The sequence below is a fragment of the Trichosurus vulpecula genome, chromosome 5 (assembly GCF_011100635.1).
Source record: "Trichosurus vulpecula isolate mTriVul1 chromosome 5, mTriVul1.pri, whole genome shotgun sequence".
In the NCBI taxonomy this organism is placed as follows: Eukaryota; Metazoa; Chordata; class Mammalia; order Diprotodontia; family Phalangeridae; genus Trichosurus; species Trichosurus vulpecula.
The window spans coordinates 145,115,962-145,133,432 of record NC_050577.1 but is presented as its reverse complement, the minus strand read 5'-3'; the positions used below and the strand labels follow the sequence as shown (position 1 = coordinate 145,133,432).

General features: G+C 35.2%; 1 protein-coding gene across 24 annotated transcripts in view; it reads right to left on the bottom strand.

Moving 5' to 3' along the window:
* The window catches only part of NRCAM (neuronal cell adhesion molecule), a 321,453-nt gene that overhangs the window by 9,783 nt on the left and 294,199 nt on the right, over positions 1-17,471 (bottom strand). For 11 of the 24 annotated variants that reach the window (XM_036760079.1, XM_036760081.1, XM_036760088.1 and 8 more), the window contains 4 exons: positions 13,686-13,811; positions 11,571-11,723; positions 3,848-3,979; positions 1,640-1,718 (listed from right to left, as the gene is read on the bottom strand). In XM_036760079.1, the coding sequence (XP_036615974.1) occupies positions 1,640-1,718; positions 3,848-3,979; positions 11,571-11,723; positions 13,686-13,811 (490 nt within the window). Of the gene's footprint in view, positions 1-1,639; positions 1,719-3,847; positions 3,980-11,570; positions 11,724-13,685; positions 13,812-14,288; positions 14,355-17,471 lie in introns of all 24 variants that reach the window. The other 13 variants (XM_036760086.1, XM_036760073.1, XM_036760075.1 and 10 more) reach the window with 2 other exon arrangements.

Sequence of the window (17,471 nt, the reverse complement as noted above, 5' to 3'; positions counted from 1 at the left end):
TAGAGGGTCATAAGAAGTTTAACCGTTGAGAGCCTATATAACACTCTAGTTATGAGTGTATGGCTAATGGACTGGGTATAGATATAGCCATTACATTTTTTAAAAATTAAGTTCAAATCAAAGATCACAAAGGCTCTTTCTATATTATGTAAGTATATTGTTGGAAAAATGACCATTCTGCTACTTTCCAGTTTTACACTGGAATGACTTTTTATGATTATAACTAAACTTCTTAAGAGTAGGGATGATTTCCTTTCTACTTGTATACCCAGTACCTAGCACTGTGCTTGGCATGTAGCAGGCACTTAATAAACACATGTTAATTGAATGATACTTATTTATTGCCAACCTCCCCTCCAAAAAAACCTCAAAGATCAGATGAGTTTTGCCAGGTGCATTTGCTGGAATTATTTTTAAAAGCCTCTTGGCATTTTTTAAAAAAGCAAACTAGCAAAGGTCACATAATATTGTCTATGGTAGTATATACCACTGGAGAATACAATAAAATGGAGAATTACAGTGGATATCACTTGGAGCCTGAGTAGAAAGCAGTACTGGTAGCTTGGGAGAAAAATTGACTGCAGTTTCTTGATTGCTCTCTAAGTCAATTTTGTCGCCTGGCCATAGTGCTTTTTTTTTTTTTAATACTAGCCTTTGGTCACCAATTTAGAAATGTTCTTGGAAAAAGATCTTGCCATATAAAATCTTTTCAGGTTGAAAAAAAAAACACTTTTCCACTATAGATCTGGCCTGTGTATGCTCTTAATATGGATTAAATACTTTTTAAAAAGTAAAAATTATTTCTGGAGTTTTTATTTAAGGCTAAAATTGATCTCTTATTGAGATACAAATTCTTACAAAGGAATACTTACACTAATTTGGCAAGTAACAGCAGTTTTTAAAAAAAAATTAAACTTTGTAAAATGAGGACATTTGGGTACAGCTACTCTTCCCCGAGGGGAGGCAAGGGCATTTGCAAATACCATGAATATTATTCCTTTCTTCTCATTAGGTTGTTAAGTATATGTATGGTGGTGGAGGGAACATCTACATACCAGGTGCATGGAGGAGAAGGGAAGGTATTCACGGGGACATTGAATTAGCCTATGTAATCATGGCTATGGGGTGCTCAGTTTCTGGAACTGTATTCTTGGCCATTTCCATATCAAAGATAGTAGAAAGGGGGAGAGAAACACCTTACCCCAACTTTGTACTGAATGGGAACTCTCCAAGCATGTAGCTTTTACTCCTCATACTATAGAAAACAACCCTTTAACTCCAAGGCAGTGGGAAGGCACAAGGTGATCACAAGGCTCTGAGAATAGACAGTGTCAAATAGCTCACAGAAATATGGAGGAATACCAGTGTACTTCTATGGAGCTATGTCTTCCATCAAGACCCTACCTCCAAGCCCCCATCAAAAACAGAAACATTTCACAAAGAGCAGAAATGCTTTTTAACAGTATGGGACTTGGAATTCACACATTTTCCAAACTTACTTTATATTTATATTTGAGAAAAGTGCCAAATGTTAAGAAGGAAACTTTCTAGGCAAAGAACAATTTTTTGTTGTGGGTGCTTAAATAGAGTGCCTGACTGACAGAAAATATAAGAATTAAGATGTATAGTAGGTGCTAACCTGTATTCTCCAAAAGTTCCATCATCTTCCTTCATAGGTTGAATTTCCGGATCAGCATGTGCATCTTCTTTCTCTTTGACTAAAACATTCAAAATGGCATCATTAACCATTCATGCTAGCATCTCCTTGTTCAAGATTTTTAGTCATCTTGGTGCTTTTGATTTCCCAGTGTTATCATCATAATTATTTTTAGTATATAGTAGATTGTCCAGGTACATAGCGGTTGGCAGTAAGTATACTTTTATTTTCCAGAAATTGTGGGGGAGCTTAAAAAATGAACACTTGGTAACATCTAAACATTTGGGAAGCCTTATGATCCTTATGTTTCACAATGAAGGAAAATATTTAAGGTTTCTACAGAGTTTATATTTAGTCTTTTTCACATGCTCTCACCAGGTTCACATTTAGAATTTGACCACTTTGCAAATTTGGCCATATAGATCTCACTCAGATTTGGAGAAACATGTAGGGCCCTTCAAAACCATTAAAGCTCTTAGATGTGATCTGTGGTTTCATTGCCGTGATTACTCTCTCTACCAATGCAGATCACAACTGCATCACAATTTATTAGACTGTCTTTATGAGCTGATGTAACCAAAAAATTCATTATGGGGTGGTGACTCTCTGGTAATGAGCTTCTGAATTTTTCTGAGGTGGTCCTCAGACTTACAGATATGGTCCTTCATTAAGATCATACTTGAAATTGAGAGAAATGATTATTTTTTCTATTATATTAATAACCAATTATTAAATTAAGATTGAGGTTTTTCCTTTCTATTTCTTCATTCAAGAAAGTCCTTGCAGGGTCATTCAGTCGGTGTCTGAAGGACAGTGCTGATAGATGAGGTTGCCTAAATCCTCCAGGTATATATACTCTGTGATCGTAGGTGGGATCCTACCCAACTGGAAGACCTTACAAAGGGAATCTAATCTAGGTGAATTCTTGCCCTTAGGAAATAAGTCCCTATTCTTAGAACCCTCCATTAGAATTTAGGTGACTCAGCTTATGAAGGAGAAAATCAACCACACATGTATGGGTAGAGATGGATTCCTTTGACCAGATCCCTGGAGGCAGATGAGTCTCATGATCAAGGCCCATTCTCAGCAGGAGGACCTGAAGACTTTTAGCCTACCTCCTCATTAATATGTCCACCCTCTCATTAATTCTTCACCAGTCAGGGTTGATTTTCCCTTGTCAGGGGTACCTCCTTTTCTAAAGGTATTTAAATATTCAGGGATCTCCATGGTTTTGTCTTTGGCTACTGAGGAAGACCACTGCCCATCAATTTATTGATTATTTGCTCACCTAATTAATAAATTGTTTGTTAATTATCCAGAAACTCCGTCTCTTAGGCTTTTTGTTTGTCTCAAAATCTTTCTAGTTTATTGGGACCTGCCAAGCTAGTTTAGCTTTTAACAATCCAAGGTCACCTCTACACCACAAAGAGCCATCAGAGCAGGACTTTAGGAATGAATGGTTGGATGCAAAGCATTTATTAAGCACCTGCTATGTACCAGAAACCATGCTAAGCACTGAGGTTACAAATTAAAAAAAATAAGCCAGTCTTTAGGCTCAAGCAGCTGTACGTAGTATGGAATAGTGGTCAGGGAAGAGCAACAGGACCCCAGATTTAGAAGTGGAAAAGACCTTAGAAGCATCTAGTGTAGTCTCCCCTTTTCGCAGATGAAAAAGAGTGGCCAAAAAAGGTTAAGTGACCTTGATTAAGGTCATGCAACTTGAAAAGTATGAGTTTTGATGAAAGATCTTGATTCCAAATACAGTACTCCACCTACTATGCCATAATGTTTTGGTCAAGGAAGTTACAGGGATGTTTTATTGCAGTATGTTTTCTTATACAAAGAGAAATAAACAACGCTTATCTCAAGAGATTATGTAAATGCTGTTCTTTGGACAGTGAGGATCTAGACAAGCATTCTAGGCTGCTCCTTAAAACTTCATAGTTACCCAGAGCACTAGGAGATGGGGCCACTGACATTTTTTGAACATAGATGGGCTTACCCACAAAAACTTGTTCTTTCTCTTGAAAATATTTCTATTGTTGTTGTGTACATTGGGCCAAAAGAAAAGGTTTGAAATACTGCCTTCAGGAGGACACAGGTACCACTCTTTTACAATTCATGAATTCATCATGGTTTTAAGGTATAATAATGCAACTATAGATTGGCAACAGGGATGTCTTCTTTTACCTGGATATTTACCACCCTTGTTTCTTCTGATGAAGCAAACAATCAACAAAATCAAGATGAGAAGAGCAACAGCGCACATCAGACCGATGAACCAGCCTTGAGTTGCAATGTCCACTTGCCGGCTTGCCATTGCTGGGAAATACGAGAAAGGGAGCATGGATTAGAAAAAGAAAAAAAAAACCTATAATAATAAAATAATACATTTGCATGAGTATTTTATAGTATTAACATTTATGTCATTTAATAAAATTCCATAGTATAAAACTAAAATGTAACAGCCACGAGTTATTTGATTATTGTACTTTGAAAAAAAAATCTTCATTCATATTTAGAATGTAAGTTTTCCAAGCAGAGATTGAGTACTTATAACATTTGTTATAAGTACTTATAAACCCCCTTCTTCCTTGACTTCTATGTAAATATCTGTTCTCAATTTCAGCACATTGCCAAAACAATGTAAAATGTGCCTGCCATATTTGAATGAAGTGAGACAATGATAGGCATTGAGACTGATTTTTAAATAAACATACCAAATCTCATCATGCACTGAAAGGAGTACTGTTCAACAAGGCACCTTTGGAGGATGTATACTTATTCTGGGGCTGCTGCAGAAAATATATTTTCCCTTTGTGGAATTACCTTCAGAGCCAGTTATGAACCAGGCAAGAAAACGAGTCTCTTTACCCTCACACTTCATTATGATCTGAAAACAGTCACTAAGAAGGCCCAAATCGAGCAAAGAAATCTGGAGACAAACATTATTAATATCAAACTTCCCCTCAGGTGAATTTAAAGGAAGTCAATGGAATTTCGGGAAGTTAGAGGTTAACATCTGTTACATATATTTCCTTTTATATTTTCTGGCTGTCCTACTTTATAATACAGGTTGACATTATTCATCACATTTAGCTTCAAATTACTTTTGTTCATTAAAAAAAAACAATCAAGGGATGAAGAACCAGGACCATTGAGAATATTCTGAATGTAATTTTAAAGGAGGAATTCCAAGTGTTCCCGACAAGGAAAATACTGTTGGGGAGTAATCCTCCCACGTGACTACTTTGAAGGATATAGAACTTATTTGGAATGGATGAATTCTGGCAAGTTTTTTAAAATAAAATCAGTCTGTGATCCACTATGAAGGAATAGAGTACTTTTGACTTAATCGGTCATTGTTCAATCTCCCATAAAAACTTAGGTTAATGTGGCTGGTTTAATGTGTCATTCAATGGACGCATGGGAAAAAGCATAGCATTAATTACTAGTCAGACATGCCCAAGAACAAGTAAATGAATTTGAATTAACATAAACTGATATCGATTTATTTTTTAAAGGAATACGCACTCACTGGTCCTCCTGCCACAATCTATTCTGAGAGAAGGTGATATCTCCTTTTGGCCTCATAAAAATGTTGTGTCAAGCTTTTTATTTAATCTGTGTTGAATGAACCAGGCATGGTCAGCTTCCATGATCCTTGGTTTGCAGGATGATGCAGGAAATTGTGGTCTGACAAACATTATTTGGCCCTAGTTTAATGACATGCCCAACGTTTCATTTCCTGTCCTCCTTTATACAAAATGATACGGAATACAATGTCTGAAGTGAAGTATGATTAATAGAACAAAAGACGTGTCCTTCAGGAAACAAAGTCAGAAATGAAATTATTTTGATTGAATTACAAATCAAACACCAGTAGTCTTTCTCCTCAGTACTTGGGATCTATATTTGGTCAGAGGGGAATTTGGCCTGCATCACAAGTAGGGATCTCTAGTTAGCCATCTGCTCACTGAAGCTCAAATAACACAAATAGGTGCCCAGGCAATGACAATTAGGATAATTTAAAGTACCATCTGGTGCTACTCAAATAAATGTGATCACTGATGTAAAGGATGTGGGATGCAATTCATTTAAATGCTCAACTAAAAACAACTGTAATGCTTTTGAGGTGTGGTACTCTCATTACTCAAAAGCAAAAGTGTATCAGATTTGCCACATGATGGTAAATCTCTCATGGTCTCCCAGACCTTTACCTTCCCCCTCTTTTGATTCCATTCTCCTTGAAGACCTAGCATCTGCAAACCTCAATTAATTTTTCTGGTGCTTTGTAAGGCAAAATGCTTGATTATCCTGAAAAGAAGTGTAGTGCTAATATGGGATCACACAGCTAGTAAATGTCTGAGGCCAGATTTTGAACTTAGGAAGATGAATCTTCCTGATTACAGGCCTGGCACTCTAACCACTGCATCACCTAGCTGTCCTGTATATATGCACACACATGTGTATTCATAATATATTATGTCTTTATATCTATTTATTTGTCTATGTGTATATGGTCATACACCCTACAGTGCGATGGTATGCTTAAAGGATAAAGTCTTTCAACTAGCGAAGTAATAGTTGAGTGGAATAAAGTTATTTGTCTTATACCCTTGCCCTGTTACTGAGGTAGAGGTTTTTCCATGCAAGGACCTGTATTCCCTCCAGTTGAATTTAAGATCCTGGAGGACAGGGATATATAGATATAGACAGATAGATTGATACATGTATACATATAGAGATATGACATAATAAAAGGATACAGATATAGGTAGATATAGATAGATGTAGTTACATAGATAGATATAGATATAGATACATGTATACATATATGGAGATATAAAATAATAAAATAATAAATATATGTAATATATGATATAATATTAAATATAAATGTTATATAACATGATTATAAATAACAAATATTATAAATGTAATCTATGTCCTCAAGGAGCATAAATGCATATATAAAATTTTTTTTGGTATTTGTATTGCTAGCACCTAGCCAAGCCTCTTCATACCAAAGACAGAAAGGATTTAATTCAAGCCTGTTGGATTGGAATAGAATGAATTCTCTCCCATGGGGTCTATTACAGTTTTAGGGATTGGAGTGGCATACTTTAAAATTACTGATGATACTTTTTATTTTTAACATAACTGTGAGGCCCACCTGCCCCCCCCCCCCCGCCCAAGTCAAACTCTTTCTTCTAACAACAACAGTTGAGGAAAACTGAGAAAGCAACCATGTCTAGCGGTGCATGCATCGTTCATTCTACAGCTGTAGCCTACCTACTTCTATACCAAGAGGAAGGAAGGCACACTGGTTTTTGATAGGCTTCGAGATGGCATGTGGTATGTGACATCAACAGAGTCTCAGAGACCAGCGTAAATTTTCTACACAGTATTTCTCACTAAATACAAAAGGCATCTCTTGGGACACACTAAAATGGTGCTCCTTGAGGCTTTGCATTTTTGCATATATGCCTAAAGATGGAAGTTTCAATATGATATCACCATACCAGGTAATCATACTTATGGATAAATCAATGAAGAGCAAGCAGAACAGACAATTACAACAGAAGGATGAATGAATCAAAAAGCACAATCGGACAAAAATAAAGTGAGAGCCCATACAGTTTTTGTATTTGACTGACTTTATGTCAAGTAGAGAAAGCTCTGAAACCCAAGTTAACATTAAGAGACACATTCTAAATTTCTGCTGTTTGCTTCAAGCAAAACTATTTTGTTCCCTCTAGCTTTACACAGAAACTCTGGCCACAGATTTTTTTTCTCCATCACCAGGAGAATTCCTCCTTGCTGTAGGGAAGATGTCAAAAATCTATCTTCACTTTAGCTAATCTATTGGGGGAGGGGTTTATATATCATCTTCCCTACAGGGGTTTCCAGGTGAAAATTTTACTCCCAACACCTGAGAGTTAAAGCATTAATTCCATGGCAGAGATTCAACTTATCATGCAACAGCAAAAGCAGAGTTAGATGGTTCAAAATTTTACAGGGAGCAAGAATTGGGATTCTGTTTTTGCATTTTTCCTTTCTAAACCTGCTATATATTGTTTCCTGCTGATACCTGGGTAATTAGGCTATTTTAACAGAGAATCAGGCTACCATATAACCTTGGAAATGAGTTTCACATCAGAGTTTTACACAGCTCTACAGAATGGCAGGGGTGAGGAGCTAGCTGGGGACAGTGAATGGCAGGAGAAGAATACAAGTTCAAAGCGGGAAGTAATCTTAAAATCATCCAGTCCAATCTCCTTATTTTATACAGAAGGGAGCTGAGGAGTTAAATAGTTTGACCAAGGTCACACGGGCTATTAGTTGCAAATTCATGCCTAGAATCCATGCCTTTTATAGTCCTAGTCTGACACCTGCAGCAATTTTCTCCTATAGTTTTGAATTCCCTCATCTTCTCATCCTTATGCTCTCTTTTTTCCCCCAAGAGTACATAGGAGCTCTTAACACAACTGTGAGGAGATGTGCTTGGTCCTTTATCGGGTTCTCTGGCTGCACCTGCCCTGCATGGATTTCAGGGGCCTGGACGAGACAGAGTTTAGATGTTTTGCCACACTGCTGGTTTGGGGGAGAACTGTGTATGTTGGAAGGGTTATGAACAATTCATTTAAGAGTCAGTTCTTAAAAATTTTTCTTTGTAGAAATGAGTTCACACACTGTAATATTATTATAGGGAAAAAACTCATCTAGAATGTGAGTTTAAACATTATGCAACAAAGCAAACCCCCTACTCCTCCATCTCTCCCACATGGCACCATCATCATACGTCATGAAGGCATCTACTTTTGATGTGGGTCACAAGCACTGCATGGACTACTTGGGCAGTAACTTTATCATAAAGAAAGGGTTTTGTGAGTGCGCCGGTAGACAGCATAAGGACTAGAGAACACAACTTGGAAGACATGGGTTGAAGAGAAAGTGCAAAATAAAATAAAGATAATTAATTGCTATTTGATCCATATGCTATTTGAGGAAACCACTATGTAACTTTTTGAAAACCACCATAATCAAATAGATTAAATTGTTTGGAAAGAAAAACAATACAGTTTTTAGTTCAAGTTGGAAAATAAATGATAGGAGGCCCAATTTAGTTTTTAAAAGCTTTCAGTGCTAATTAGTTAATAAAAAAGAGGCAAAATTAGATGAATGATTTAGATTTTTCTTGGCTAAGGTATTCATATTATTATTATTATTATTATTATTATTTTGTGGGTACATAGAGAATAGTTGTCAAACTGGCCCAAATGAAAACAAAGTGCCTCGAAGCTTTTCCCTCCTCCTTTCTCATCCTCTTATACAACAAAGGAAAAGCAAATATAAAAGGCTAAAAGGATGTTTTTGTATATAAAGGCCCCACAAGATAGAAGACAGAGCAACTATAGTGGCTCTCGAGAATAAGCCCCTGGGACCGGCAGATTTTATACAATCAACTTGTAGATCACCTGGGAAATTAAGTAATTATAGCCAGAAGGGCAAACTTTCTCAGCAAGCACTGATTTCTCTGTGCATGGCTCAGCATTCTCTCAGCATGGCTCAGAAATGGAGGTGAGACTGAGGTAAGAGAAAAACCGTTTATATGCTTGGTTTTTTTTGCCCCCTGAAGGTAGTAGTAGTAGTAGTAGTAGTAGTAGTAGTGGTGGTGGTGGTGGTGGTGGTGGTGGTGGTGGTGGTGGTGGTGGTGGTGGTGGTAGTAGTAGTAGTAATAGTAGTACTAGTAACTATAGCTCACATTTCTATGGGGATTAATATGTGCCAGATCCTGTGCTAAGTGCTCCACAATTATAATCCCGTTTGATCCTCACAACAACCCTGGGAGGTAGGTGCTATTATTATCCTGATTTTACAGATGAGGAAACTGAGACAAACAGAGGTTAAGTGACTTGCTTGGCTAATAAGTGTCTGAGGTTGGATTCGAACTTAGACATTCCTGACCCTAGGTCCAATGCAACCCCTAGCTGTATCTGAAACACCAGAGTAGGATTAACATACAGAGGAAAGGATAAAAATTATTTCTGGGGAGAGAAGTTGCCAATATATAACTAAATGTTATATTTTTAAAAACCATACTCCAAATAATATTTCTCTTTAATTTTCCATGTGCATATGTAATATATAGTTATTATCAACAGATGTTCTTTTATTAAAATGTTACTTTTTAAAATAGAAAACCCAATATCACCTTGATAATATTCCTCAGTTATCCACACCACGGGATCGCTTATTGTGATAAAGTCCTACTGTGGAAGCTGGAGATGGCAAATTCCATTGTACAACCTGTACAATGCTTGCTAGCAGTTACGACCTCATGAATTTCACACGGGCACATTGTAGGCTAGACTGATTGTGGTTATAGTACTGAATTTTTAACTTTCTTTCTACAACAGCTTCAGGTGATTAATTTAAAATCCTAAAAGCTGGTTAGTTCAGTGAGTAAACTGGGGATTAGGATCTACAGGAAATGAGTCCACAACTTAAATGCCATTTCCTCCATGAAATTTCTCAGGATCTCCTAGGTCACTAATGACTTTCTGCCTCAGATCTCACAGAGCACTTTTGGTTCATGACTCCCTAACGGATTTATCATGAATTGTTGTATAATACAGCTAACTATGATGGTTTCTTATTCTATTATAATACAAGTACCTTGAGGGCAGGGATCATACCTTATCTAAATTTTGCATCTCCCACACAGAGTGCGACACACAAAGAAGAGCCTTAATAAATATATGTTGCATTGTGTTGTCCCCTCCACGACATGCTTAGGCTCAGAAGTCTCAAGTAGTTTGTTTACAGGTGACAATACACAGACTCACAAATTTAAAGAGATTAAACTGAATCCTTATGACAGGGACCAACCAATACAATCCAAAAAGCATATGTTAAGCACTCCTCTATTCATGGCCCTAAGCTAGGTGTTGTAGATGAAAAGACAGAAAAAAATTACGAATGATGACCATGAATATTGCATGCATACTCCCATTCTAAGATTTATTCAATGATTTTCTAGAATGGAGTCATATTTTCATATGAAAAATGTATGAAATATGACAAAACATTATGATTTTATGAAAGTAAATAAAATACTAATAAGTTACCACATATCACTGCTGGCTATTTTTGTATCGCACACTGAGGTATATTTTCTAAAGTTAGAAAATATCATTTTCTTTTCAAAATCATAATATTTGAATCAAAAAGACTTGGGATTAAAAAAAAACAAACAAGCTGTATGGGTCATGTGCTTAGAATGTGACCTTTTTTGGGTACCAGAAAATTGTGATGGAACAAAATGCTAAGCATCACTATACTAACAGATGTAACAATTGTTTTTGTCTTAAAGGAGCAGGAAATGTGTTTAGATTTTCATCAACAATTGCAGATATTTTGTATGTAGAATCATGGAATGCTGTGTTAGAGATTATTTTGTCTGTTACTCAGCTAAGAGAAGTGAAAACTAAACCCCAGAGAGGTGAAGATGATTTGTTCAGAGTTACACAGCTAATTAATAGTATAACTGGAACTAGAACTCACATCCTCTGACTTCAAGGCCAGTGTTCTTTCTCTATTCTTAAAAATCAACAGCATTAGGATATTAACCTCTACTTATATGATGTGGTTATTTGTAATACAAATGACAAATACTGAGGAAACCAAGGTTTATAGGAAAAGTACTTTCAAACCAAAAAAGGCTACACTAACATCGCTTCACTATTTGAGTATTTGCACAGCAATACCTCACTTAAATCCAATTCACTTGCAAGTCATGACATCACCTTCCTGATGTCATGGTCCTCTGAGAAGGAAGGGCAAACGACAACAACTTTCTTTTTCTGATTTCTGAATATGAGCCCACCTTACGTGATGGGTATCTCACCTGGACCTGTATGAAACACATCCTCAGAACTCACAAAACCCGAGTCCCCCTCAGCACCAACTCGAACTTTGTATGATGTTCCTGGCAGTAGACCCTTTAACCCAAAGAAGCTCTGAGAACCATTTACAATTTCTTTTCTCCATTCTTCATCGCCTATGGAAATTTTTCAAAAACAATAAATTTGAATATTTTAAGCTTCTGGGAGTAATTTCACGTATCTAGAAAGGAAAAAAAATATTTTACAGGCTAATGGTAAAACCCAAGATATTTAGGTTTGTACCATTTTTAGATTTACCTGCTTCAGAAATATCAACGATTTAAATCCAATGTTAAAGTGAATACTTCAGTGAATTGGAACATCAAGAACAGCATTTACCATGCTGAAAATGATTGCCCTGTTTTATGGATCAGGTGTTTTTCACAGTAAGTTTAAGCAACTCAAAAATATTGCTTGAACTTAAAGATTATATCTGATACATTTTATACTTCCTTAACATTAAGGAAAATTATTTCTGTATCCCTTGCTTTACGTAATCTATATGGGTTTAACAGATTTGTAAAAAAGAACTTTTTTTTAATAAACTGAAGCATATTTCAAATGTACTAGGGAACTAATTATTCCAGAGAAGTCTGTGGCCAGTCTTTTTGTTAAGTAAATAAATGCCCCAAGTTCATTTGTTTTATGAATTAGAGAATTTTCTATATAGAATTTTCTTAAAATGCCATCCACCTTTAAAAAAATTCTTGTGATTTAACTAGGGTAAAGAGTTCCAGGTGAGGAACTTTCTTTAGCAATACAGATTGGTAGCTTCTCTGTAATTTATATTGTTAGAATATACGTCACAGGTTAAGTGACTTAGAGTCATATGGAGCCAGTATGTATCAGGTCAAACTTGAACCAAGGTCTTCCTGAATCTAAGGCCAGATCTCTTTCCATTAAGCTATATTGCTTCTCAGAGATCTATCTTATCACTTAAAAAATCTATTACCATAACCTAAACAGAAAGTGAAAGCTGTCTAAATACCAGTTTCCTAGGAGAACATTATAAATGGCTTAGAATTAAAAGGGGCTTTTTTCTTGAATGCCTATTTGTAAATATAATCTCACTGAAATATACTGGATGGCTCTCCAAAGTAATATTTTTTAAGTTCTTCAAGTTTCCCATTCTATTTACTACATTTTGGCAATTGGAATGGGAAAGGATAACTGAATTCAAATCATTTGTTCAGATTCTGCTATTCTGCCCAATTCAAACAACCCTTTTTCTTATTTAACATCTAGTACATTTTACTGTTATTTGTTAACAAGATATTCAGTAATATATAAGGTGCATTCAATGGCACCTCCCTTACCATAATCCCTTCTCTTCTCCTACAGCTAGCCCCCTTCTTAAAATTGACTCTAACCTCTCCTATTCATTTATAATATTTTAAATGCAATTTGTATTATTTGCATACAAGCATCATCTTTCCTCCTATAAGCTCCTTGAGGGCAGGGACTGTGTTGTTTTTCATTTTATATCCCTACCAAGTTGCACAATGCCTTGTACAACAGTAGGCATCTAATAAAAATATATTGAACTGAATTGTAGTATGGGATTTAGATCCAACTGTTTTGTGCCAAATATTGAAATCTGGTGTCCTAATGATAATAGTAACAGCTAGCATTTGAAAGTTTGCAAAGTGCTTTAGAAGTACCATCTCACTTTTTCTTCACGACCCTCAGAGGTAGGTACTATTATTATTCCTATACGGATGAAGAAATTGAGGCACACAGAAGCTGATTTGGATTGCCTAGACTCCAGATCCAGTATTCTACCCACCATATCATCTACCTAGTAAGGAGTCTACCATAATATAAATCAATTATATCACTTACTTTTCATAGCATTAAGAAATATAAAGGATTTTCTATTTAGAAATCAAATATGTAATCTGATGGCTCAAAACTCACTTACATTTTAATAACTAGATCATTCCCTAAATTAAATTTTTCTGGATGCTCCAAACCAAAATGGCCTGTAAAATGCCATTGTGATGACATTTGATATTTAATGCCAAAAATCTTTAAATTTATTTTAGACGTCAGAATCAGTGAATGAAATGGTTCCTTACTCCCTGCTACACCATATTCAACATAAAAGTGGACATGATCTGGTCCCTCATATTCCCAACTGATGTTGGCATAGGTTTCAGCGGCAGCTGCAGTAACATTTCGGATCCTTGGATTAACTGGTCGAACTAAACACATGACAGAAAACACAAACAAAATATTAAATTGCTGTTCCAAATAAACAAGCATAAAACAAGGTTCCATTTTTGGAAACTTCTAAATTATAGTTAAATTTGGAATATGGTGTTGAAATGTAAGATTCTTTCCTAGTCCATTGAAAAATAAAATCATAGAAGACCATGCTGATTGGAAAATTACAACATTAATAAATAAATTAACAAATAAATCTCCTGCACTGTCATAGAAAAACATAGAGCTCAGTCCATGAATTCTACTGTAAAGATCCTGAATAATGCAAATTGCCATCTCTGGATTGTCAGTCATTGGAAACATCACAGTATTCATTTACTGAATTATAGTATTGATTGATTCAGTATAATGCAACTTTTCCTGGACTCTACTTCAATCCTTAGTGCAAGCCTCATAGAAAATGTGTTTTATAGCTATCTCTACCATATTTGTAATGAGAAAGAAGCTCACAGTACCCTTATAGAATGTTGGACGGCTAGTATGCATAGCAGGAGAAGTTGCAAAATGGTTTTCTGAATATCCTTTAGCAGAGGAAATAAGAAAGAAGAAAGAGTAAAAAATTGTTCACCAGGCACACTACTGACAACAAAACAACCTTACCTGTCAAGGTTTTCTAATTACACATGCACACTTAAAATTCATGCAGTTTTTTCACGAGAATTTTTATGCTTCATTCATAAAACATGAAGTCACAGAAAATATAAATGATTCTGGAAACTAAAGGCCTTACTAAATCAACTATAACAAAACCTGAAAGTTAGCTTTAAGATGGCAACTATCTCAACCTTGGCAGCCTGTACCAAAGGGATTTAGCAGATTTTGACTCAAGGTTTATTAAAAAAAAAGAGGCAATGACATTATCTTTTTAGTTTAGCCAGCCATAATCTTCTTATGCTGAGAAAGCTTCCTCCATGACAGTAAATTATATAGTAGTAATGTATTAATTCAAACCTTGGAATTAAATTCAGAAGTATACTGCATCATTGCAGAAGAACCAGATAGAAGCTAAAAGCCTCTCTTGAAGTAGAAAATGTGGACCACTTGACCCTTGCTGCCAAAAAGGATAAATGTTCCAAAGATGATTTCAAGTCTAATCTTCTTGAATATTTAATTTATCCGAAGATGATGCATGTTGCTGACAAGGTAAAGATTCCTTCTCTGAAGCTAATTCATTTACATCTTCCTAAACAGCCCCTATTGCAAACCCCACAGATATTACTAGTAGGGAAGAATATGAAAATTCAGTAGCTAGGCCAGCCATCATACTACCTAACTGCCAAAAAGGCAGACTCAGTGAGCTGCTAAGGACAGAAAAAATGAATCCAGTAAAACAGCTCAAACCACATATAATGCTTGTGTTATTTCATTCAATTTTATGGATGTTTTATTAAATTTGCTATGAATTTTTTAAATATCCAAATTCTTTTAAATTCTAAAGCAACATGAAAAGTGAATTAAATTAGCTAAATATGCACAATTTCCACACACTTGTGGAAAGCCCTTACCAAATGGACCAACAGATTCATAATTAGAAGTTCTAATTCATTATTTTGCTCAAATGCTTTGGGGATGAGGGTAAAAGGTACCACTGGTTAGGGAAAAGTATTTCATTGCCCTGGTTTAATTTATTTACATCAAAAATGAAATGAGCCTTCTATTATTACATATGTGAAAACTCAGTTTTCATGAAGACATTTTGGAAACCATAGGTGAAAACTGTAAAATACAAACACTTATCTGTATTTACATATCATATCAGTGTAAATTAGAGACTGCACATAAGGGAGGTAGACCTTTTGCAGATAAATATTTTAACAGCATCTTTCCTGATTATTTATCTCTTGTTCTACTTGCTCTTTTAAAACAGAAAGTAAAAGTCATACCCTCAGATTGACTGATTAAGTGAATAAGTGAAAATGAATGAGTGAACTATCTGTTCTGCAAGCCAAGAAATAGGAAGAAGTTAAAGAAAAGTCTTCTGACTTATGGTTCAGGAAGCATGAATCACTCACTATAAAGGTAGAAATAAAGCTCATCCTTAAATGGAAAAAATTTGAATAAAAGAATAACAGAAGGCTCTTGTGAAATTAAAGTCACTTTATAATAAAGTTTAATTATTGGTTATATGAGAAATGCTTACTTATTGTTCTCTTGCCAAAAAAATCAGAGAATTGTTTACATTTAGCACAGTATATAGTGTCAGTCAGTCAATAAGCATTTATGAATTACCTATTATGTGCTAGGCACTGTGGATATAAAAAAAGATAATTCTTGTTCTCAAGGAGCTGGAAGCCTAAGGGGCAGAGACAACATGCAAGTAACTGTATTCAAACAAATTATACACAAGATAAATAGGAAATAATTCACAGAGGGAAGGCATTAGAATTAAGAGAAGTTGGGAGAGTTTTCCTGTAGAAGGTGGGATTTTATCAAGGACCTGTAGGAAGTTGGGGAAGCCAGGAGTTAGAGTTGAGGAGGGAAGCATGAGGGATCGACAATGAAGATTCCCAGAGCCAAGAGATGGATGAATAACAAGAAGGCTAGTGTCACTTGACTGAAAAATACTATGTAAATTTAGCATCTGTATTTCTTTCCCATATATATGTAATGTGTATGTATATATATATTACATATATATATATATAGCTATATCTAGATATCTTACTTATCTGAATTAATGTTGTTTCCTATCAGTAGAATAAGCTCCTTGAGGGCAAGGGCTATTCTGTTTTTGTCTCTAAATCCTTAATGGCTAATGTAGTGCTGGGTACATAGAGTAGAAGCTTAATAAATTGTTAATGAAATAAAATGGAATTTAATTTTAATATTGGGGTCTAAATTAATTTCCAGGTATAACTTTTTTTTGCTTATTTCTATAAACTCCATCACCAGTCTTTGTCAATTTAATTTAGTAACTAGCCAATTAGTGTTACTTAGAACTTACTGCTAACCATTTTTTACTTTTGCATCATCATTAAACTAATAATTGCTATCTCTATAATTTTTACTTCCCAATTATTCTGAACCACAACAACTTATTTCCTTTAGATCAGAGGTTCTTAACTTGGGGTCCACAAACTTTTTCAAAAATATTTTGATAACTGTTTTAATATGTTCTATGTAATTGGTTTCCTCTGAAATCCTTTGTATTTTATTTTATGCATTTACGCACCATTCTGAGAAGGATATGAAGGGATATCAGACTGCCGTGACTAACTATAAGTGCTTATGATGAAATAAATTATTTTCTACAAAAAAGTTAAGAATCTATGCTTTAGATTCTTACTTGCAGCCATTTTTAACACAGTTCTTTTACTAGAATGTTTCATCCAAGATTGAAATAGTCATTTTCACTGAAGCATAACCATACTTTGTTCATTACGATCAGAAGTTGTGACACATTGGCCTTTTTCCAACCATGTTAATTTTCTATATATACATCTTACTAATATATGGATATGATTATTCAGAGCAAAATATTTCAATTATAACATACCATCTCTATCCCTTTTACTTCCCAAATTGTATCATATTTGGGAAGGATCCTTTTATTTAGAAGAGTCTGAATTTTAAGTTCTGTTCAAGGATGAACAACTATGAGCAAAACTCAGTTGGGAGTTGTTTTTAAAATTTACTGA